A 23,817-nucleotide genomic window follows, 5' to 3' on the forward strand; every position below is an offset into this window, starting at 1 on the left:
CAGATGCACGCACGGACCAGGAGATCCGTGCTACTTGCATCTGTGTCATTGACACAGAGCACTAACGGGTCCGTGAGACCCGTCTGTGCTGCTGTGGTAAATAAAAAAAAAAAAACCTGTGTAAAAAGAGAAAAAAATGGCGTGCCCCCCCCCCCAAAAAAGAGCAACCAGCCCCGGGCATTAGTGACCCAGTGCTGGGTGTGCTTAAATACAGGGGACAAACGACATAGGGGTCCCCTGTACTTAAACACAACCAGCACCGGGCTAGTCAGAACCAGAGCTGGTTGCCAAAATACGGGGGACAAACGACGTAGGGGTCCCCCGTATTCTGCGCAACCAGCTCTGGGCTCTGATCCGGTCCTGGTTCTGGAAATACAGGGGAAAAAAATGAGTAGGGTTCCCCTGTATGTTCCAGAACCAGCACTGGACTTTTTCTAGCGGGGGGCTGATGCCACAGCCAGGGGAGCCCTTTCACCGGGCCCCCCAGCCGCAGCATCAGCCCTGACCGCTAGTCAGCCCAGGCCGGGGATCCCTGGAGAGCTGGGGACCCCCCCAATAAAGGGGTCACCCTCTCCAGGGCACCCCAGGCCCAGGCTGATAGCCCGGGGCTATCCCCGCCACCCCTGGTGGCGGTGGGTGGCGGGTTGATTGTGTGGTGTGGTGTAAATAAAGAATATCAAACATTGTCTTTACAAGTAGAACTGCAAGTCCCAGCAAGCCTGCCCCGCATGCTGGTACTTGGAGAACCACAAGTACCAGCATGCAGGGCATTAAGGGCCCACTAGTACCTGTAGTTCACCTGTAAAAAAATGTTTAAAAAAAACACAGGACACACACACCGTGACAGTATAAGTTTATTAAACATACATACACACACACACACACACACACACACATGTACACATACTCACCTATGTAACCTGTAGCATCGGTCCACTTGTCCGGTAAAGTATCCATAGGGGACCTGTGAAAAAAAACATACTCACCATCTCCTATGCGAGGTTCTGTCCTCTTCGTTCCAAAGTAGGCATCCCCGGACTTGGCAAAAAAAAAAAACGAAAACGCGATCCACGAACTTAGTACCGTTCTATAGAACGGTACTTCCCGAATGAGAGCTTAGCGGCGGGGTATCACCATGGAAACCCCGCTGCTAAGCGTTCATTGGCTGAGAGAGGCCATCTCCCGTCTCTCTCAGCCAATGAACGGCTCCCTCCATTGTAGTCAATGCTGGGAGCCGCAAGGTTATTAAAGTTTACCCTGCGGTTCCCACCATTGACTACAATGGAGGGAGCCGTTCATTGGCTGAGAGACGGGAGATGACCTCTCTCAGCCAATGAACGCTTAGCAGCGGGGTTTCCATGGTGATACCCCGCCGCTAAGCTCTCATTCGGGAAGTACCGTTCTATAGAACGGTACTAAGTTCGTGGATCGCGTTTTCGTTTTTTTTTTTTGCCAAGTCCGGGGATGCCTACTTTGGAACGAAGAGGACAGAACCTCGCATAGGAGATGGTGAGTATGTTTTTTTTCACAGGTCCCCTATGGATACTTTACCGGACAAGTGGACCGATGCTACAGGTTACATAGGTGAGTATGTGTACATGTGTGTGTGTGTATGTATGTTTAATAAACTTATACTGTCACGGTGTGTGTGTCCTGTGTTTTTTTAAACATTTTTTTTACAGGTGAACTACAGGTACTAGTGGGCCCTTAATGCCCTGCATGCTGGTACTTGTGGTTCTCCAAGTACCAGCATGCGGGGCAGGCTAGCTGGGACTTGCAGTTCTACTTGTAAAGACAATGTTTGATATTCTTTATTTACACCACACCACACAATCAACCCGCCACCCACCGCCACCAGGGGTGGCGGGGATAGCCCCGGGCTATCAGCCTGGGCCTGGGGTGCCCTGGAGAGGGTGACCCCTTTATTGGGGGGGTCCCCAGCTCTCCAGGGATCCCCGGCCTGGGCTGACTAGCGGTCAGGGTTGATGCTGCGGCTGGGGGGCCCGGTGAAAGGGCTCCCCTGGCTGTGGCATCAGCCCCCCGCTAGAAAAAGTCCAGTGCTGGTTCTGGAACATACAGGGGAACCCTACTCATTTTTTGTCCCCTATATTTCCAGAACCAGGACCGGATCAGAGCCCAGAGCTGGTTGCGCAGAATACAGGGGACCCCTACGTCGTTTGTCCCCCGTATTTTGGCAACCAGCGCTGGTTCTGACTAGCCCGGTGCTGGTTGTGCTTAAGTACAGGGGACCCCTACGTCATTTGTCCCCTGTATTTAAGCACACCCAGCACTGGGTTACTAATGCCCGGGGCTGGTTGCTCTTTTTTGGGGGGGTGCACGCCATTTTTTTCTTTTTTTACACAGGTTTTTTTTTTTTTTTTTACCACAGCAGCACAGACGGGTCTCACGGACCTGTCATTGCTCTGTGCCAATCACACAGATGCATGTAGCACGGATCTCCCGGGTTCGTGCTACATGCAAATGGGCACCATAACGCTGATTGGCTTCCTGTCTGCCACTGCAGTGCCACTCCTAGATGGGCCACGTGTTTGTGCCGCCCCCTTGTGTCGCTTAGCATAGTCATCCAGCTTCCTCGGTACAACCTTTTGGCCTAAAAACAATATTGTGAGGTGTGAGGTGTTCAGAATAGAGTGGAAATGAGTGGAAATTAATGTTATTGGGGTTATTAATAGCGTAGGAACAAAAAAAGGCCCATTTATGTGATTTTAGCGTTTTTTTTTTATTTTTTAAGAAAAAATCCAGATCCAAAACACAAAACCCAGAACCCAAAACACGGAAGGGTGGTTTTGGCAAAACCAATCCAGATCCAAAACACGAAGAAAGATCCAGATCCAAAACCAAAACACAAAACACGAAAAGTGTCCGGTGCACACCCCTAATATATATATATATAGCCCCTGAGGAAAATTAACTAGGATTTGGTTGAAGCGGTCGTTGTGCAGGCTGCTGCATTATATAACTGGTTCCCTTGTATTTATTGATGATGTGACTGCTGACAAAAGAAGCAGAATGAATTCTGAAGTATTTCGGGCAATATTATATGCTCATATTCAGTGAAATGCTTCAGAACTCATTGGACGGCGCTTCACAGTGCAGATGGACAATGACCCGAAGCATACTGCAAAAGCAAGCAAATAGTTTTTTAAGGCTAAAGAGTGGAATGTTATGCAATGGCCAAGTCAATCCCCTGACCTGAATCCGATTGAGCATGCATTTCACTTGATGAAGACAAAACTGAAGCGCAAATGCCCCAAGAACAAGCAGGAACTGAAGACATTTGCAGTAGAGGCCTGGCAGAGCATCACCAGGGATGAAACCCAGCGTCTGGTGATGTCTATGCGTTCCAGACTTCAGGCTGTAATTGCCTGCAAAGGATTTGCAACAAAGTATTAAAAAGTGAAAGTTAGATTTAGGATTGTTTAGTTTGTCCCATTACTTTTGGCCCCTTAAAAAGTGGGAGGCACATATAGAAACAGTTGTAATTCCTACACCGTTCACCTGATTCGGATGTAATTACCCTCAAATTAAATCTGAAAGTTTGCAGTTAAAGCACATCTTGTTTGTTTCATTTCAAAGCCATTGTGGTGGTGAATAGAGGTAAAAATATGAAAATTCTGTCAATGTCCCAATATTTATGCACCTGACTGTATATATATATATATATATATATATATAGTCAAGCAGAGGTCTGGCACTCACGATAGCAGATACAAACTTGTCGAGGTGCCCTCACAAAAGGAAAATATAATCATGTAGAGGTGCGGCACTCTCACAGAATAAACATGTGACAACTGTGTCAGTAATATCAACATATTACTGACACAGTTGTCGCGTGTTTATTCTATGAGAGTGCCACACCTTTACATGATTACATATATATATATATATATATATATATATACACACACACAACGGCTGGTTAAACAGTAATGAGTCTGCCTCTGTTTTTCTGTCCCATAGGTAGACGTGGCAATGCCATGTGATTGAATTTTGTGTTACACTTGGAAACTCATGAAATGTCATGGTAAGCATACTGTGGAGAAACAATTAGCCGTGCTGCAGTATGCAGGTGATGGAAGCACTTCACAGAGGGTAATACACAAGTGACTGATGAAGTGCATTCTGGGAGACCATCCACCGTGGTTACAGATGTCAACATTGCCAAAGCTGCAGAGATGTTGCAAAATGACAGAAGGTTAACTTTACGCAAACCTTCAGCTTCACTTGGCATCTCATTCCAACGGGTTCAGCGTATTGTGACAAAGAAACTGAAAATACATCGTGTGTGTGCCAGGTGTGTACCCAGAAATCTCATAGAAGAGTAGATGTAACGCCGAGTTGAATCGTGCAAGAATACCATTTGAATGTCGGAGAGGATACCCGATATCCTGACATTTATTGTGACGTGTGACGAATCGTGGATTCGTCATTATGATCCAGAATCCAAACAACAGTACAGTGTATGGAAACACACAAATTCGCCTCCAGCCAAAAAATTCTGTGTGATTCCTTCGGCATGTAAAGTCATGCTTCTGCTGTTCTTTGATGTACACGGTATGATCATACAGCATTGGGTTCCCCGTGGACAGACAATTAATGGTGACTACTATGCAAAAGTCCTTAAAACCCATTTGCGAGGAGCCATGAGGAAGAAAAGACATTTGCTGAAGAAACAGTGGTTTTTGCTCCAAGACATTTCCCGACCACATGTTACTGCTGTTACATTGGCAGCACTGACTGAAAATAATGGGACAGCACTGGAACACCCTCCATATAGCCCGGACTTAGCGCCCTGTGATTTCTGGGTATTCCCAACCCTGGAACAACAACTGCGCAGAAAGAAGTTCTCAACAGATAATGAAGTGAAAAAAGCCACAGCTGCAACACTAATAGTGATGTCACAAAACCGTCTACTGCACGTCTTTGAATCATTATTGAAATGCGGCAAATTATTTATGAAATGTGAAGGACACTACTTTGAAAAAGAAAATGTTCAGATACCATGGAGTCATCTGATTCTGAATAAAAAATCAGTCTCATTACTTTTGAATCAGCCTTCATGTATATATATATTTATATATATATATAAAATGTATGTATTTATTTTTTAAGTAAAGCAGGAAGCCAAAGCAAACCCACACAGACACTGGGGAAACATGCAAACTCTGGCTGCACAGGTAATGTCTTGGTCAGGAATTGAGCTCATAACCTCAGTGCTATGAAGCAGTAATGCTCAACACTACACTAACTGTACAGGTGATGCACTGAAATGGCTGTCCTGTATATATACCAATATACAGATGCCCCCCAATCTGAACTCCAGAAGGAGAACAGTATGAAATACAACAGGTGTCCGACCGACGGTACTCAATGCAGACAAATTTAACAGCAACAAGTACTTACCAAACTTTAAATGTTTATGTAACCCAGAGGAAACTACTTGCTGCTGTTTTATTTGCCTATGTTGAGTGCCCCACCAGACACCTTCTATCTATATATATATATTATTATTTTTTCTTACAGGCTCAAAATAGCCATACAAATCAGATTCACAAAAATGATGGATTGTTTTGTGAAACACATTAAGACTTTTCCATATGTTTGAATGTAGCATAAGAGCCTGGCACAGATGGTTTTAGGGAAGCAGGTGGTTTAGAAGGCTGCTTTACTAATGTTAGTCAATAATTAATCTGATCTCTCAGCCTTTTCTGTGGACTATATATGAGCTCTCAGCTTCCATGTTACCCAGACAGGCAAAGTGATCCGAGCATGCCTTCTTGTACAGATGTGCAAGTGACCAGAAGGTTTTGTACAACAATTTAAAAATCATTATCTGTCTCATCCAAACCTGTCACCGCCTCCGGCTGCATCGATTGCTCTGAAATCTAAGTGCCCCAAAAAGCACATTATTGTAGATACAATTGTGACTTTCAGGAAATATCACGTTAATGTGTAAACACTCATGTTTTAGGGGTATATTTATTAAGCAAAGGATTTTCAAAGCCCGCGATTTTTGCCAAGTTTGCTTGCCATATTTAAAAAGGCAATAATAGTAAATGCAAATGCAGGCTTGTTTTTGCAATAAATACATATTATATTGCTCTTTTATATCTAGCAGGCAAAATATACAAAAATAATTAGAGTTTTCAAAATCCACTGCTTAGTAAATATACCAATTAATCCTGCACAGGACATCTATCAAAATGTGATTACTAAAGGAGAAATCAAATCAGTTTCAATTTTCTAATATTGCAAAAGCAGCAGTGATAGGAACAGTACATTTATAATGAGTTAAAATAAATACATTTCAAAAAGCTTAAGGGAAACAAAAATGGGTGTTGTATTCTTATTGCTTGTTCAATAATATTGCATTTATGTAACATAGTTACTGTCAGGTTTCTAACAAAAGTGTTAAAATGTAAAATTAGACTTTAAATAAAGTAAGATAATGACAACATTCACAGCAAACACTATAATAGCATAAATAGTACACTAATAGTACAGTGATAACTAGTGGGAATGTCACTAATGGGTTAATGTGCGGCATATTTCTATGGTAGAAGCCAACTGGCAGCACAGAACACGCGTTTATTTATTGCTGTAATAAAAAGTGATAGTCGAAAAGTTTTTATCAGTTACAAGATACAAGTAATATTCCTATATAGTGTATTCCCTTCCCAGTGGGTGCATGGTGAGGAAGGTGAGCTCCTCTGTGCTACAGTAGTTACTGGTGGGAAACAAAGTGTATCCCATCTCTTTCCTCTCCTTATTAGGGCAGGACAATACCCCACACTGCGATGTCACTGGTCTGCGATCACAACAACTGCAGGAGAGTCACTCTATAGTGTCCTCTATATAATATGATCCATGCACTAACAATCCCCTATCTAGCATCTGTTCCTATAGTCTATATGACACAAGTGATAGCAGGCAGCAGTTATGGATTGGAGTGCAGGAAGGGTGCAGGGAGAACAATACGATAGAGGCACAGGGAGGGGGAGCAGAGGAAAGTTACAGAACAGCAGAGATGGCTCTGTCCTATCTGCTGATGCTCAGCTCTATGTACTCACAGCTGCGGAGCACTTACTGTAGGGTGCTGTAGCAGCGCACATGCGCCTGGCCGCCGCTGTCGGAGTTACCACCACCAGTCTGGGAAAGAGCAGAGCGGCAGCAGCTGTCCCCCAGCTCGGGGGTAAGGGGAGCGGGGAAGACAGGAGCACTCCCCGAGGCTTCATGTAACACTTTCCCCTGCCACATGTTCCCAGACCAGGCAGCAGGGGGGAGCAGGGGAGGCAGCGTGCATGGGAGGAGAGCTTGTATCTAGTATAAGAGGGGAGACAGCGCTCCGCTCCCTACAGGCATTCGTCTGGCTGTGCTCGGGATCCTCCCCGGCAGACGGAAGTCAGAGGCGCATTATTATCCTCCCAGCATCCCTGACATGACAGGTCACCCCGAGCCCGGGACACCATGCACTGTGCACATAGCATGGACTTCGTGCGGCAGCACAGGGGAAGGGGCGTGATGTGCTAGTCACTATTATTATACTATCGCCAAGGATATTCCCCTAGCTACTCTCTGTAAGTAGCCTCACATATTGGGCGCAGTCCCGCCACGCTAACATAAAACAAAGTTTCTCTATCTACCTATCTATCTATCTATCTATCTATCTATCTATCTATCTATCTATCTATCTATCTATCTATCTATCATTCATACATACATTTCCATTAGCTGCCAGTCTCACCTGTTGGAGGATGTCTAGTTGCACCTACATCGCACAACAATGCCAGGTCCCAGCTTGCTGTGCCACCTTCATTACAGTGGGAACACCCTAGATCAGCAGGGACTGCCCTCTGAATGAATGTGCCCACAGCTTATTAAGCAGCAGCAGCCAGTATCGCCGCACATATGGATCGCCCATTGGTAAGTGGCCTCTATTGGCGGATGTATTAGTGGTAGAACAGGGTTAGATTATATACACAAGTTCCCCTGTGGGTGTGCAGTGACCATCATGTGCCTCTATATGATGCTCATCCTCTCGCAGAGATTAGTAACCCAGATGCTGCCCCTGCTCCTTCTTACCTTGTAGCTTTCCTAACAAAGTAGGAGTGAGTGAAGTCCCAGTGATCGTCCAGCCAGGACTCTATGTCCTCCTGATCCTGGGGTTGCGGGCTGCAGCTGCCCTCCATGGTGTGTGGCTGATCCCTGAAGAGGAGGCGGCGATGGGAGGAGGATATGCAGCAAACAAAGCACACAACTCACTGCATGCAACTCTTTCTAATCAGAAGGAAGGAGGTTCTCGCTTTTGTGTATACTGGAATTGGGAGTATTTTAATTAATGATCACCCAGTAAATGCACATTGCCAGGGTTCCTTCTGATGGCCTCATCTATCTCCATGGAGTTGGGTGACAGGCAGGACAGGAGCAGCATCCTAGAGTAATGGGCAGCTGTCCTTAGCAGTGCATGCATGTCTAACAAGTCTCCCTCCTCCTTCTCCTCCTCTTGCAGGAACTGTCCCCTCTGTACCTTCTTTGGTGGTGGGGCTAGTTATTGGCCACTGTGATTTCCAGGTGAGAGGTTGGGATATGGGGTCACTGCTGCCCACTACTGGCCATACAGTGAAAATATACACTGACTTATCCACACTTCATCCTCTATGCATACATTGTCATATTATATTTGGTAAATTATTCATCAGTATGGCTTGGTGAGATGCAGGTAATTAAACCACTTGCACCTGTTACATTTTTAGAAAATAAATTAATACAAAAGTACAAACTTAATTTATTAAAATATTTGTATTGAGTATCTATACAGTATGTATATATCTAATGCATGTGATACTGTGGTATTATTTTGGGAACTGTAAACCTAAAGGTACTTCCAACCAGTTCCAGGCTCACATATGATACTTGGAATGCGATACATTCTGGAGCTTTAACCTGGTGGGTAATGCCATTGTTAGATGGTATTACCCAATAGAAGCTTATCGGCTTCTTTCTGCATTACTTCTGGGAGGCATCCAGTTGGATCCCTCTGTGTCCACCGCAGCGGCGCGCGGCAATCTGCGCATGAGCAGAGGGACTTGTGGGTATTAAACCCGGAAGTCCTTCTATCGTAAAGGACAGCTCTTATCAGGAGATATGTTCTTTGACATTTTAATAGCATTTCTGGATACATACTGGCGTAATTAATGCCGGTAAGCAGCCAAAAAGTGGTGGGATGTACCGCATCGCGGATGCAATGCTTAGTACATCCCGCCCGCTGTCATTGCAGTTTTATTTATTGCTATAGCTTAAGACCAGGGGGTAATTTACTAAAGATCGTTTTGAGGTCTATTTGAAAGCCAATGGGTATTGAAGATTATCGAGGTCGGTTTGAAAGTCTAAAAAAACCCAGCATTTACTATGCATTGGTATTGACTAATTTCAAAGCAGACATTGATACCCGTCGGCTTTCATACCCCTACACCACTGCAGAACAATGCCAAGCCTGCCATAAATCTTCTGCGGGGATGAAGCCCTGCACAGATCTCTATGATCTGTGCAGGCTTCGTTACTGTAAAATGTACTTAAATGGTAAAAATAAATAAATAAAAAAATGTGTGGGGTCCCCCCCAAATCCATAACCAACCCAGACCTCTGAGCCTAGGCTGGTATTGGAGAATAGGGGGAAAAAATGACGTGGGGTTCCTCGTATATTTTCCAATGACCAGCACCAGGCTGAACCAGCAGGGGGCTGATGCTATAGTAGGGGGACATGCAAAATGTGGCCCCCTGCTATAACGGCTCCAGAGCTGGAATCCCTAGGGAAGTGGGGAACCCAAAAAATAAAATGGGGTCCCCAAGGACAACCAGCTCTGTGCTGAAAGAGTAGGGCTCTTCCACCCAATAATGTTTTTTACAGGTGGCCTACAAATCCCAGCAACCCTGCCCTGGCATGATGGCACCTGTTGAACCAAAAGTCCCAGCATGCCCAGACATAAAATGTCCACTGGCACCTGCACAAACAATATTCATGACGGGATATTGGCTGAGAGTATGGGAGCTGTCGCTTTTAGCCAATCAGCACGTCTCAATTTTAGGATTGTTTTCTTCCTATTTGTTTTGTTTATTTTAACCATTCTTTACTTTTAAATCTAACAAGCCTGCAGAGATCATAGTGATCTGTGCAGTGCTACACCCAATCTTACCTGCTGCAGGCAGCTCTATTGTTTGCGCTGGTTTGCCGTCATTTTACGATTGGTTTTAAGACTGTATTAGTTAATCTTTGACTCCTATGCTTGCCAAGGTAAAATATCAATAGTTGGTCCGATGTTCTACACTGTTCTAAAGTAAGGATTCTGGTTATTTTGACGTTGGTTTTCACTTTAGTAAATGGTCAGTTTGCAAAACCGACGGTAAAACAACCAAAAAACCAAAAACAACCTTTAGTAAGTTTACCCCATTTGTTTACTTTATTGTATTTTGCAAGGTGATTGTCAACTACAAGATACATGGAGGTCATTTGTAATAGTACATTCCCCCGAAGTTCAGATGCTGATGCTAACTTCTTTTACACTCCATACTGCCATCCCTAAAGACCTCTTTGGTCAGTGGTCAAGTCAATTTACTCTCATGGTGGCATTTGCAGCTATTACCAGCACTTGGTACATTTTACTGTAATCTTTCGTCATCAGTGTCAGGAGAAAACCCTTTCAAGGAATGGTGTTTTCACTGGAGCCCGATATGGTGACTTGCATTGGAGCATTGTGTGACAGGACTGCAGTTGTCAATGCAGATGGAAGTTTGACTCAGAGGCAGGGCCGGATTAAGGGGGGGGGGCACAGGGGGCAAGTATCCCCGGGCCCTCAGCCTTCGCCCTCCACACTAGGCAGAGCAACGCAGTGACAATCCTCCGCCCGCAAGCTCCGCTCAGCTGCCAGTGACACAGCAGGCAGGCACACATGTGGCCGCGGCACTCGTCGTCACCCCCTGACCAGTCACTTAATCAACTGAGCTCACCTCTATGGGTGGAAAGGTGCAGTTTAGTGAGGGGACGTGATGTAACACACAGCCGCACAGTCTGCCGACCAGGCTGGGGCAGCGCGCTCTGCTTCTGAGTTTAGCGCTGCCCAGCTAACTGCACATGTGCAATTTGATCCCAGAAATCCTGGGATTAACAACACCAATCCCAGGAATCAAAAGCCAGTGTTTTTGGCTCAAAATCTCAGGAACCTGCCGATCCCGGGATTGGCCTCCCTAATCCCTAGCCTCTGCTCTTTTGAAAGCTGAACAGGGATGTGATGACATGAGGGCCCCAGCCCTGCGCGTTGTAGGGTAATAACCCAGACAGTATACTGTTTCCAGCCTATACTCTTCTTCTTAGTATATAAGTGCAGGAAGCTGCATGTAGACGCCACAGAAATTACTATATGCCCCACTCTCTCATGTCCCCACAGGAAGCTAGAGTCAACCGAATGCACCATATCATCACAAATGCCTATAAGGGGTCAAAGTGGAAAGTTTATTGCACCTGGAAAGCCAAACCCCCTTGTCAACATGATGGAGTGTGCACTGTTCCAAAGGGGAATTTGTTAGCCATTGTGGGTCCAAAACAACAGGGGTCATAGGAGAACACAGGCCCACTAACTGTTGAGTAGCCAGTACCTTCATTTAAAGCACCCAATACCATGGCTTAGGGTTTTGTAACTCACACCCAGAAGTGTCACCTCATTGTGGGAAAATAACAGGTTTTAAAAGGACAAACAGTACTCTTTACGCAGTTCTTGATCTTGACATGGGATAACCTGGGAGGTAGAATTTCAGTTCTTACCAGGTAGCTCCAGCAGCAGTGAGCACCATCTCCATAGGGAAAAGCCCATAGATTGGTGAAATTGCAGGAGTGGGCTGACTGGTAGCATGTCACTAGCAAATTGGTAGAAGGCACATCATGCTGAGCGGCCGGGATCAGCAAGTCACAAGCCCCAGTGGCCGGGATTTGGAGACGTGGCTTAGGGGTCTATTTACTAAGCAGTGTTAGGAGACAGAATGAAAAGTGATAAAGTGCCAGCCAATCAGCTCCCAACTGTCATCTCACAGGCTGTGTTTGAAAAATGACAGTTGGGAGCTGTTTGGCTGGCACCTTATCACTTTTCACTCTGTCTCCTAACACAGCTTAGTAAATAGACCTTAATGCACCCTCGCACGCAGGGGGGGTTTCCGAGTACCTAGAAACCCCCCCTGGCCGCCGATCTATTGCAGCTGACCAGTGCTCGAAGGTCACTTCACTTCGGCATCTGGCAATATAACTGTCCCCTTTAAATATGGCTGGTTGCGTGAGCCAATCACGGCTCGTGGACCGGCAGCCAATCAGGGGCCGCCACGTGACCGCCCCTAATTGGCTGTCAGTCCGCGCGACCAGCATGGTGCACCGGGAACCCACATGGAGTGGGAGCACGGCTCAGCGCTTCAGGCGATCAGGCGAGTGATGCTGGGCCATGATGTGCGTAACTGTGTTCACACCGAGGAGATAAGGGGGCTGTGTGGAGGAGGGAAGGGGCTGTGTGGTGGAGGGAATGGGACTGTGTGGAGGAGGTAAGGGGGCTGTGTGGAGGAGGGAAGGGGCTGTGTGGAGCAGGGAAGGGGGCTATATGTGTAAAGGCTTATTCTGGTTAGACATTTGTCATTGGTTCTGTAACCAATTATTTGGAAACCCCCCATTCAAAATCCTGCATTTGCCACTGTAATGAGAGGCATGGACTGGCCCAACGCTATCACTCTCTGCGAGACTCTGCTGAGCAGCTCACTCACAGCTTTATTTCCCCAGTCCAGGCGAGTAGATGTGACTCTGTAACTGATTGCTACTTCTATTTATGAAGGACTCACTGTTTAGGGGGGTGGAGGGCTCTCAGAGTGTGGATAATATTACTGCCATTTCTGTATATTTTGTGTATAGCTTGTAGTTACTGTTTTTATATTACTGTAGTGTGTGCTGTGTAAATTTAAGGTATCATTGTACCTCCACTATTGTTTGCTTCCTGTGTGATCTAAGAGACCCATAAAGGAACGGGGTACTGTGCAAAAGTTATAACTGCTGCCTTTTTTAAGGTAGTGGTGGGCTGTTTCTTAAGGCAATGATGGGCAATAGGTGAGAATAATGCATGCATAAACCCAGTATCATCACAAGAGAATACAGGTGGGCTAGAGGCTTTGGATGAGGAGGCAATCTGGTATTACCAATCACTGTTATAGCCGCAACCACCGATAGTTATGTATTTGATGTGTTTTGAGTTTCACTTGTGTAATACTTGGGCACTGTTTTTTTACTACTTCATAAGCAAGAATGAATTTACTTTTTATTGACATGTAGAGTATTGCATAAATGGTTAATCAGTAGAATTTCCCAGAGAATTTTGTTAAAACTACACTGATAGCCTCCATCTTGTTGCAAGAGATATCAACTTACAGTGTGGGATAAGTAATATTTTGGTACTCATCTGTGTTCATTATTTACAGTAAGACAATTTGACTAAACAAACTAAATGCAATTTTTTTCTGCTTTGTCAAACATTTAGAACTTAGAAATTCTGCATTTGCCCTTGGGGGAAGTGCATGTGAGGCACAACAAGATCATAATGAGTGGGACATTTGGGTACAGCCTGGTGATCTGATGGACATAGAGCGCTACGGATGGGTTAAATAATAATAGTGTAAAATAAAGTATAAGACTATGGGGCTTATGCATTTAATGTTCCAGTAATACACATTTCAATAACTTCTATACTTACGTCTAAAGAGATGTAAGTGGTCTGTAATGGGCATTCTCAAGTAGGCAAAGTTCAATGCAATTGCTGGCTGTGCAAAGTTGGATATTGGAGATTCCAGGTGTAATCTATTACACCTCGTACAGGATTGATACAAGAGCGCACTGGTGATGATTACTAGTAGCAAGCCAGATTACACAAGATGCATGTAACTTCACATAATTATTATTACAGCAATTTTGATGATTTTATGTTTATGGGGGACATTCAATTAACTGCGATAACCCGTTTACACAGTTTGACGCAGGTAAGTTCAACTTAACATGGTTTGGAGCAAACTATTTACTATTCAATTAGCTGTGCAAGTTAACCTACGGCTTTTTCTTCGCAAACCCCTGAGCAGGTGAAAAGTTGGAGAAAATTCCTATTTTAAGGTAGAAATGTTGGGTTGATAAGCCCTGAGACACCCCCCTTATGATTAGTTAGGCACTAGTAGTTTTTAAGTAGCTTAGGGGGAGATTTAATAAAGCTTGGAGTGAGATAAAATTGGAGATAAATAGCACCAACCAATCAGCTCCTAACTGTCACTTTTCAAACACAGCCTGTAAAGTGATAGTTAGGAGCTGATTGGTTGGTGCTATTTATCTCCAATTTTCTCTCTCTCCAAGCTTTATTAAAAGATGTGGGACAGGTATATGGGGGTGCTGTACAAATGGGACAGGTGTTTTTAAGCTTGCAGGTGGGAGTTACAGGTGTTTTTTTAAAACATTTTTTAAAGTGGCTCAAAATGACAAAAAAATAATTCACAAGCATTTTTTTGCACCCCAATTTAATCTAGAGCATTTATTTGCTGAAAAACAGTAGCTTTCTACTGTATATTCTTTCACTTATTAAAAATGAAAACTTTCAGACATTTGACACCTTTTAACCACTTACTGTAAGTGGCTAATATTTTTCTCAAAAATCGCTCAGAAATTGTTGGGTGTTTTTTATGTTTGGATTAGGTAGAGAACATCTATTTGACACTTATCCAACACAATTTTTTTTAAACAAAATATACCATAAAAATAGCCATTTTTGTGGTTTACTGTGCATTACTTTGAACTTTCAACTATACCGAGCTGGCAGTCCTGTATCAATATTCTTGATCGATACAGGTTCACTAATATCGATTTTCAAAAAGATTAGATTTTTTTTTCCCACCGATATATTGGGAAATTGATATATCTGAAAATCATGGCAAACAAGGTGGGATAGCAGAGCCACTGCTATGGTTATACACTGTGGGGTAGGGATGGCCATCAACCACCGATGTTTTCAAAACATCTATGGTGTTAACTAGTTTTGCCATCAATGGCAGAGAACCAATGCTTCTCCGCCATCGATGGATGAGAAGCAGACAATGTTTTTTTTTCCTTCTCAAGATGAAGTTTTGAAACCCGCCTCCCGGCGGCCACTAAGCCCCACCCCTATTTTTTGATTGGCCAGTGGCCCTCCATGCCACCAGCTGTGTTGGCCATCAAGAAGGTCAAACCATCGACAGTTCACCATAGATAGTTTTTGTGCCATCAATGGTAACCACCGATGGGCCCATTGATGGTAACTATTGATGGACACTCCGCCGATGGCCATACCTACTGTGGGGGATGATTACTATGGGGGTTGATTACTGTACAGCAGCCATTAGGTATGCATTGTGACGTAGGGATGGCCATCGACTATTGATGATTACAAACCACCGATGTTTGATGGTTTTGCCATCGATGGTGGAGAGCAAATGGTTCTCTGCCATCGATGGCACAGAGCACCCCAATGTTTTTTTTTCTCTCTTACCTGTTGCCGGGACACAAAGCATAGCTCTGCCCCCTGGCACTACCCATTGACTAATAGAGTAGGGCTGACCATCGATGAGTGAAACCATAGATGGTTTAATGTGGATGGGTACATACCATCGATGTTAATCATCGATGGTTAACCCACCAATGGCCATTCCTACTGTGACTGGGGTGCAGCCTGCATTTACATTTTCCTGGCCCCGTGAACCCATGTCTCCTCTCAGCGGCAAATCCCACCATTGCCCCCAGTGCGGCACACTTTATATTACAAAACCGGCCAGCTGCCGGCACACACAGAAGCAGAACTGCTCCTTCAAATCAATACCCCAGCGGCTGCAGAGAACAGCAGCCAGCGGGCATTGACAGGACCAGAGCTGCTCCTTTAGCACATTATCCCAGCGGCTGCAGAGAAGAGCAGCCACTGAGCACACACAGAACAGAGCTGCTCCTTCAATTCAGTACCCCAGCGGCTGCATAGAAGAGCAGCCGCTGGGCACACACAGGAGCAGAGTGGCTCCTACAGTTCTTTACCCCGGCTGCTGCTCTTCTGTGTAGCCGGCGGGTATACCCATGAGCAGAGTGGCTCCTTTCACTATATTACCTCGGCGGGATCAGAGGGGCCGGAAGTTCCCTCTGAGACTGGCGGCTGCTGGAAAATTAACTTCCAGTAGCTGCCTACAGGGCATTTCTGACTGGTCGCATTAGATGGGCCCATGTCAGGGAAAGCCCAGCCTGTTGTGGTCCCATCTGACGCGACCATGCCTGGCAAGTGGTTAAGAGCCCCACATACTTTGCTTTTAGCCACTAATAGACTTATATACAGTTATCCAATATTTATTTGTACAGGCTGATTTTCCCCCACACTTAACACGGGTATTGTCAGCCAGAATTACCACGCAAACATAGGATACCGTGGTCATTTAATCTGCCCCTATAACTGCTGCCTGTTCATTATTGTAATTTATATTTAATATTACAATAAATGTTTTCGGTTAGTATGTTCTCTTTTAGTTATTTATGGCTTTCTGCATAGAAATATAGATCCTGCACCTTTTTGTTTAGGACTCAAGCACTGGCCCCCAAAATCGAATTGGCCATGAGGCATCCATTACCTTCACCCACAGTGTGGCATTGTAGTCATAGGTGAAATGAGTGGGGAGTCCGGGGATGCACCAAACCACCCATTATCCCTGTTTGTCAATCTTCTGCTGTCCACTCCCCAGTCAGCTCACTGCCCCCACCCGCTGCCCGCTCACTGACGTTCAGTAAAGTGACCCAGCGTGTGACACGGTGTCAACTGGCCGCTGAAAGATAGGATCTGCATTGCATAATGAGTAGGACTCAGAACAACAAGAATGTAAGTATGGGGACTGGAGACACAGAAGGGGGGCTGGGCTGTTGACACATAAGGGGGGCTCGCTGGGGACATGGGACTGGATAGGGACATAGAAAGGGAGCTGGCTAGGGCCACACAAGGGGGACTGGCTGGGGACATAAGGGGGGCTGGCTGGGGACACAGATGGTGGTCTGGCTGGGGATGCAGAAGGGGATTGGCTGGGGACACAGAAGGGGGCAGGCTAGGGACACATAATGGGGGCTGGCTGGGGACACAGAAGGGGGGCTGGCTGGGGACACAGAAGGGGGGCTGGCTGGGGACACAGAAGGGGGGCTGGCTGGGGACACAGAAGCCAGCTCCCCTTCTGTGTCTCCAGCCAGCTTGAAATTCACATTGTATAAGCAGCAGTGTATAAAATGTTATGTTGTAAATTTGCCTTGTAAATTTGCCTCAACCATTAAACCAAACATATGTAATTAACATGGGTATCAAATTAAATACTCAGGGGTAAATTTGCTAAGGGTCGATTTTGCATTTTGAGTGATTTGGTATTCGATTTGTATTTGATTTTGCATTTGGGTATTTACTAAAGGCCAAATCGAATGTAAAATCGAATGTAAAATCGAATTTCAGTCAAATCGTCTTCAAATCGAACATCGAAAAAACATCAGAACTTTTACATAGACCAACACACAAATCCCTTATTTACTATCATTCAATTTGAAATCGAACACAAAATCGAACTTCAAATCCCCAAATGAATAGACCTGCTTCATGCTTTCGATTTGAGCATGAGCAGGTCGGATTGACACAGATACATGCAGACATCAGTGAGATGCCTGCATGTATCTGACTGTAACAAGCAAATAAAGAGTTAAATGTTGTAAAAAGTTATGTGAGGTACCCCCCCCAAAACAGAACCAGCCCCGGACTTTGCAAAGCCAGTCCTGGTTGTTTAAGTACAGGGAAAAAAATCCGTAGGGTTCCAATGTACTTGATACACCCAGCACTGGGCTCTAGGAACCAGTCTTGGTTCTGGACTTACATGGAAAAAATTGTGTAGGGCTCCACTGTAAGCTCCAGAACCAGTACCGGACCCTTTCTAGCGGGGGGCTGATGCCACAGCCAGGGGAGCCCTATCACCGGGCCCCCCAGCCGCAGCATCAGACCTGCCTGCTAGTCAGCCCAGGCCAGGAATCCCTGGGGAGTTGGGGACCCCCCCTCTCCAGGGCACCCCTAGCCTAGGTTGATAGCCCAGGGCTATCCCCGCCACCCCTGATGGTGTAAGTGTAGTGTAAAAAAAGAAGATTAAAAACATTGTCTTTACAGTAGAACTGCAGGTCCCAGCAAGCTTCCCCCTCATGCTAGTACTTGGAGAACCACAAGTACCAGCATTAAGGGCCCACTGGTATCTGTAGTTCACCTGTAAAGAAATGTTGAAAATGTGTTTTGATGGCAGTTTTGTAGCGGTTTTGGCTTTAGTAAATCTGCAGATAGCAAAACCGCCGCCAAACCGCAGTCAAAACACATTTTAGAATAGAATAGAACAGGACTGTCATTTAGAAACCGCTGCAAACTGCCACCAGACCCCTGGGGTTTAGAACAGAATAAAACCCACCATCAGACCGACACCAAACCGCCGGGGTTTAGAACAGAATAGAACCCGCCATCAAACCGACACCAAACCGCTGGGGTTTAGAACCCGCCGCTTAGTAAATTTTGCCTCTTGCACATCTAGTTTATATATATATATATATATATATATACATACATATATATATATATATATACATACATATATATGTGATAGAATTATTTTTCCAAGAAACAGTAACACAATATCTGACAGGATGCTAAAACTGGGAGCAACCATTACCAGATGTCTAGTTTCGCCTATGAGCATAGTGTGCACTGTTCACAGAGAGCTGTGACTGGTGCACTTACAGGGCCAGACCATATTAACTGCAAACAGTCATTGTAGACTTTGCAAGACTTGCCCATGTCCTGGCTTAATTTTGAAAATGATAATGTGAAGGTGATGCCATAAAGTGCCTACACACTAGACGATGTGCTCACGATGCGATATCATGAGCAATTTCCCTTGAACTCTCCCCAGCAGTCCCCCGGCACTCCAGGACCCGATGTGACACAAGATCTGTCATGCACGATCTAACGATTTGCCAATCTTCAGATTGTGCATGATAGCAGAGACACAGATGCTTGCACGGATCTGGGAGATCCGTGATGCATGCATCTGTGTGTAAAAAAAGTAAACACAGATGCACGGACGGGATCAGTTAGAACCGTCCATGTTGCTGTGTTTAAAAAAAATTAATAGCCAGTGTAAAATTAAAAAAACACAGCGTGCTCCCCCCCCCACCCCAAGAGAACAACCAGCACTGGGCTTTGGAGACCTAGTACTGGTTGTGCTAAATATAGGGGAAAAACTACGTAGGGGTCCCCTGTATTAAGCACAACCAGCACCAGGCTATTCAGAACCAGCCCTGGTTGCCAAAATACAGGGAACAAATGGCGTAGGGGTCCCCTTTATTAGCGCAACCAGAACTGGGCTCTGATCCGGTTCTGGATATACAGTGGAAAAAATGAGTAGGGTTCCCCTGTATTTACCAGAACCAGCACCGGACTGTTGTAATTCCACAGCCAGGGGAGCCCTTTCACCGGGTCCCCCATCCAAAGCATCACCCCTGACCGCTAGTCAGCCCAGGGATCCCTGTGAAGTTTGGACCCCCCAATATTGGGGTCCGCCACTCCAAGGAACCCCAGGCCTAGGCTGATAGCCCGGGGTTATCTCCAGCACCCCTGGGCAGTGGGTGCTGGGTTCATTATGTAGTGTGGTGCTTTTGAAATAGTTAAAAGTATTGTCTTTTGCTGTGGAACTACAGGTCCCAGCAAGCCCCCCCTGCATGCTGGTGCTTGGAGAACCACAAGTACCAGCATGCGGGGCATTTTTATATGCAGATAGTAACCAGGTCTCTCAGAGCTAAGTGGAAGTTGTCCTCCAACTGTGACACTCTTCCAACAATACAGCTCTGACATACGGCTTTCTCTGAGTTAGTCACAGTCATTCCTGTGACCATCCCACTCTGAAGCTGAACTCTGTCATAACAAAGGTGACCAAATCTTCTATGCCAGAGTTCCAGTGGCTGTAACAATTGTCATCATCACGTAGTAGTGCTGTGTATCAATGATGTACAATTGCTGACTGTGCCTGTAGCTATGAAGGTTCCTTTTCTGTTTCTCACAATTTACTTTCTGTTAGCAAAGTGAACTCTGTGGCCTCTCTGTTCTAGGACACTATAAGATTTGTTCCAATTTCTGCTACAAAAAGAACAGTTTTCTTGTTACAATTTTTAAACACGCTCTATTTGTCCCAACTTTAGTAGCTTCATTGCTAATTCCTTTCATAGTGATAGGGTCACATGTGGGTAACTTGGTGAACCGTTCCTCATTGCAGCTGAAAGGCATTGTTGTGCCTGAAATTATATACCAGTAATCCTTTCAGTAGCTTTCTTTAAGACTCAGGGCTGACTGCAATTGCATTTCTTGCTTTGTATAGGATTTATATTCTTTTGTTTGCACACAAATGATTTGTGACCTATCTTTTGTCAACTGTAATACTTGAATTTAATTTTTTTGTCAATTCAAATCACACGTTCTTGAAACTGTAATAATTTAGCTATGACTGTGTCCAGTTGCAGCTCCACAGGTGGGGCTGCAACACAGTTCAAAATTCAAAAAGGGGACCACACCAACTGCCCTTTCAAATGCTGCCAAACATCATTGGCCGGGTCTCACTGGCAGTTTGTGTGGCTCCCCTATTTGAATTTTGGAGTGCGCTGCAGCCCTACCTCTGGAGCCACCACTGACTTTGTCTGTTATTAACTTTGCAGTGTTTGCCTCTAACGCCACAAGCAACAACTCAAACTAAGACAACAGGTTTTGCAGCATTGCTGTAGCAATCTGTTCATCATCCACTTGTACTCCAACAGACATTAGTTGCTGAAAGACAGACATTTTGCATATGTAATCACTCATACTACTGCATTTATTCAATTTGGTGTTATACAAAGCACATTTTAATCTCACAAGACTTCCATCTTGATACGCTGCTTGCAGTGCTGTCCACATGTATTTTACTGATTCTTTCCCATCTATTATAGAGTACACATGTTGCTCTACACTTGAGACTATGGACTCCATGGCTCTCTCTATATCATCTGGGCTTGAATCTGCATCTGGTTCAAAAGTGACCTTCCACAAACTGTCTTCACACTGTGGGCCTGATTCAGAGCCGGACGCACCGACAGGGCCGGCCTTGTTTTTTTAGAGTGGCCTCCTGGCCGCTAGCATATAGCGAGCTATAGCGAGCGGCCAGGAAGATGGTCGCGATGGTCAAGACCATCGCCACCATCAGGCTTGCGACGAGACCCTTGTGGTAGGGTCTCATTGCTGCAAGCCCCAGAGTGCTTTCGGCTCTAACAGAGCCGAAAGCACTCCCACTGACATCACTTGTGATGACAGTGGGGCCGACCTCAGATGGTAGGCGTTCCCATGGGAACGCCTCCGTCTGGGCAGCCACGCCCCCAGCCCGCCCACCAAAGGGGGCGTGCTGTCACTCAACATCGACAGCACGCCCCCTTTGGTACGAGACCTGGAGCGACGGTTTGCCCGTCGCTATTCGGGTCTCGCGCATGCACATATCGGAGCCGGTTCCGTCGTGCTCATGCGTACTGGGCCACCATCGACCCGCTTGCGAGTGCATAGCGCTCGCGAGCGTGTCTGAATCAGGCCCTGTGTTCTTATGCACTCTGCACTACACATGTGCTTAAGATTATGTCTGTGTGCTTCTCTGGGCATTTCTAATAGCTTGTAAGTCTGGGTGTTTGGGTACTTTACACCAGTGTGCCTGGGCCCATAACCTGTTGGAGATAATGTGTGTGCAGGTGATGATATTGCAGAGTTATACAGGCACACAGCTGATGATGTAGACTATAAACAATCCAGTTACTGAGCCAGTGGTCTTGATTTATTGAAGGATAGAATGTACAGCCATACTCACACTTACATGTATCCTAGTACTGGAGCAGAACTTGAGTAAACGGGGTTCTATACAGCTCACCAGCTGGTGATTGTATGTTGCAAATAGACAGCGGTGAAAAGATTTTGGAACATCAGGTTTATATAGAGGTATTAACTAGGTCTCTCAGAGTTAAGTGGAATACATCCTTCTCCCACTGTGTCACTTTCCACAGTACACAGTAATAATGGCTGTAGTCACGTACAGTAGCACAACAAGTTGGAGGTTGGACCACCTGCAGACTCTGTGTTATCATGTCCAGCATGTATTGCACAATGAGGATAAAGGGCCTGATTCAGAGACGGACGCTCTGAACGAGTGCTCGCTCCGAATCAGGGCATTTTTTTTTTTTTCGGCCTTCTTGGTGCTCGCATAGCTGTTGACTACCCACAGCTATTGCGAGCGGCCAGGTTGATGGTCGTGATGGTCATCGGGCTTGCGACGAGACCCTTGTGATAGGGTCTCGTGGCCGCAAACCCCAGAGAGCTTCGGCTCTAATAGAGCCAGAAGCTCTCCCACTGCCCTCACTGGTGATGTCAGTGGGGCCGCCCCCAAATGGCAGGCGTTCCTTTGGGAACGCCTCCGTTTGGCCAGCCACCCCCCCTGCTCGCCTACCAAACGTGGCGAGCTGTCACTCACCATCGACAGCTCGCCCCCTTTGGCGCGAGACCCGGAGCGACGGAGCACCCGTCGCTGGCCGGGTCTCGTGCATGCGCACGACGGAGCCGGCTCCGTCGTGCGCATGCCCAGTGGGCAAACATCAACCCAGTTGCGAGCGCTCAGCGTTTGCGACCGAGTCTGAATCAGGCCCAAAGTAAAGGAGTGCACTGCTTTCTAACAAAATCATCACCAACTTTTGCAATTAATCTTGCCTTTAATCTATGACCTTTATCCTGAATGTCATATGGCCTCAATATAATGCACAAAACCTTCAAACCCTGGTGCAAAATCCTCCATTTGTGGATCTGTTCACCTCGATATGTACACGTCTGTGTAACCCACCTGCTGCTGACTGTAAGGACATGTAGCGTTGAGAATGGCTGAGAGAGTGTTGCTATAGCAGCCAGGACACTGTTGTTCATAACCAGTCCTGGCTCAAGGTATTAAAAAACATGAATGTGCTCGTAGATCGCGATAGGGTCCTGCCAGCTTGCACTGATATATGACTATACTAACTGTTAAACTGCTGTGGAATCCGTGTTTAATGCCGGCGGCTGAATAGCCGCCAGATCAAATACCGACAGCGGAACCCAGATGGACCTAATTCCTGACTGGGGCTGGTAAGTAACCTAACCCTCCCCTCTCCCCCCTAACCGTAACCCTTCCTTAGTGGTGCCTAACCCTAACCTCACCCCTAGTGCCTAACCCTAACCTCCCCCCCGTTAGTGCCTAAACCTAACCCACCCTCCCTGCATCCTAAATCTAACCCTCGCAGGGGGATGCATAACCCTAACCCCCCCAGTGGTGCCTAACCACCCCTTTCCCTACCCCAACCCCCTGTTGGGTTGGCAGTGTCGGGATATCGGCGGGCGGGATAGCACCTGCTGGTATATTGACTGCATCCCACTGCTGTGGCTAGTGCTGAGATGCCTGGTTGAGAGAGGTGTCTCTGTTGGTTTCTTCTGTTTTAAGAAGGGGAAATAGCTCCAGTGACTTGCCTGCTATTTGTGGTTGAGGGGTTGTAGCAGAGCTGTGGTGATTGATACGAAGTGCTACTGTAGCTGCTGATTCTGATCTGAGGTGCCAGCTTGAGGAGGAGAGAGGCAAGTATCCTGTCAGTGA

At 45.9% G+C, this 23,817-nt stretch overlaps 1 protein-coding gene across 2 annotated transcripts in view; it reads right to left on the reverse strand.

Moving 5' to 3' along the window:
• PDE5A (phosphodiesterase 5A) overlaps nucleotides 1–8,210 on the reverse strand; it is a 198,272-nt gene extending 190,062 nt beyond the window's left edge. The window contains exon 1 of one of the 2 annotated variants that reach the window (XM_088452221.1): nucleotides 8,104–8,210. In XM_088452221.1, coding sequence (XP_088308347.1) covers nucleotides 8,104–8,210 — 107 coding nt within the window. Of the gene's footprint in view, nucleotides 1–7,108; nucleotides 7,300–8,103 lie in introns of those variants that run through there. The other variant, XM_088452220.1, reaches the window with a different exon arrangement.
• Nucleotides 8,211–23,817: the final 15,607 nt, after the last annotated feature.

Source organism: Taudactylus pleione, unplaced genomic scaffold (genome assembly GCF_031769625.1).
Source record: "Taudactylus pleione unplaced genomic scaffold, aTauple2 ptg000036l, whole genome shotgun sequence".
NCBI lineage: Eukaryota > Metazoa > Chordata > Amphibia > Anura > Myobatrachidae > Taudactylus > Taudactylus pleione.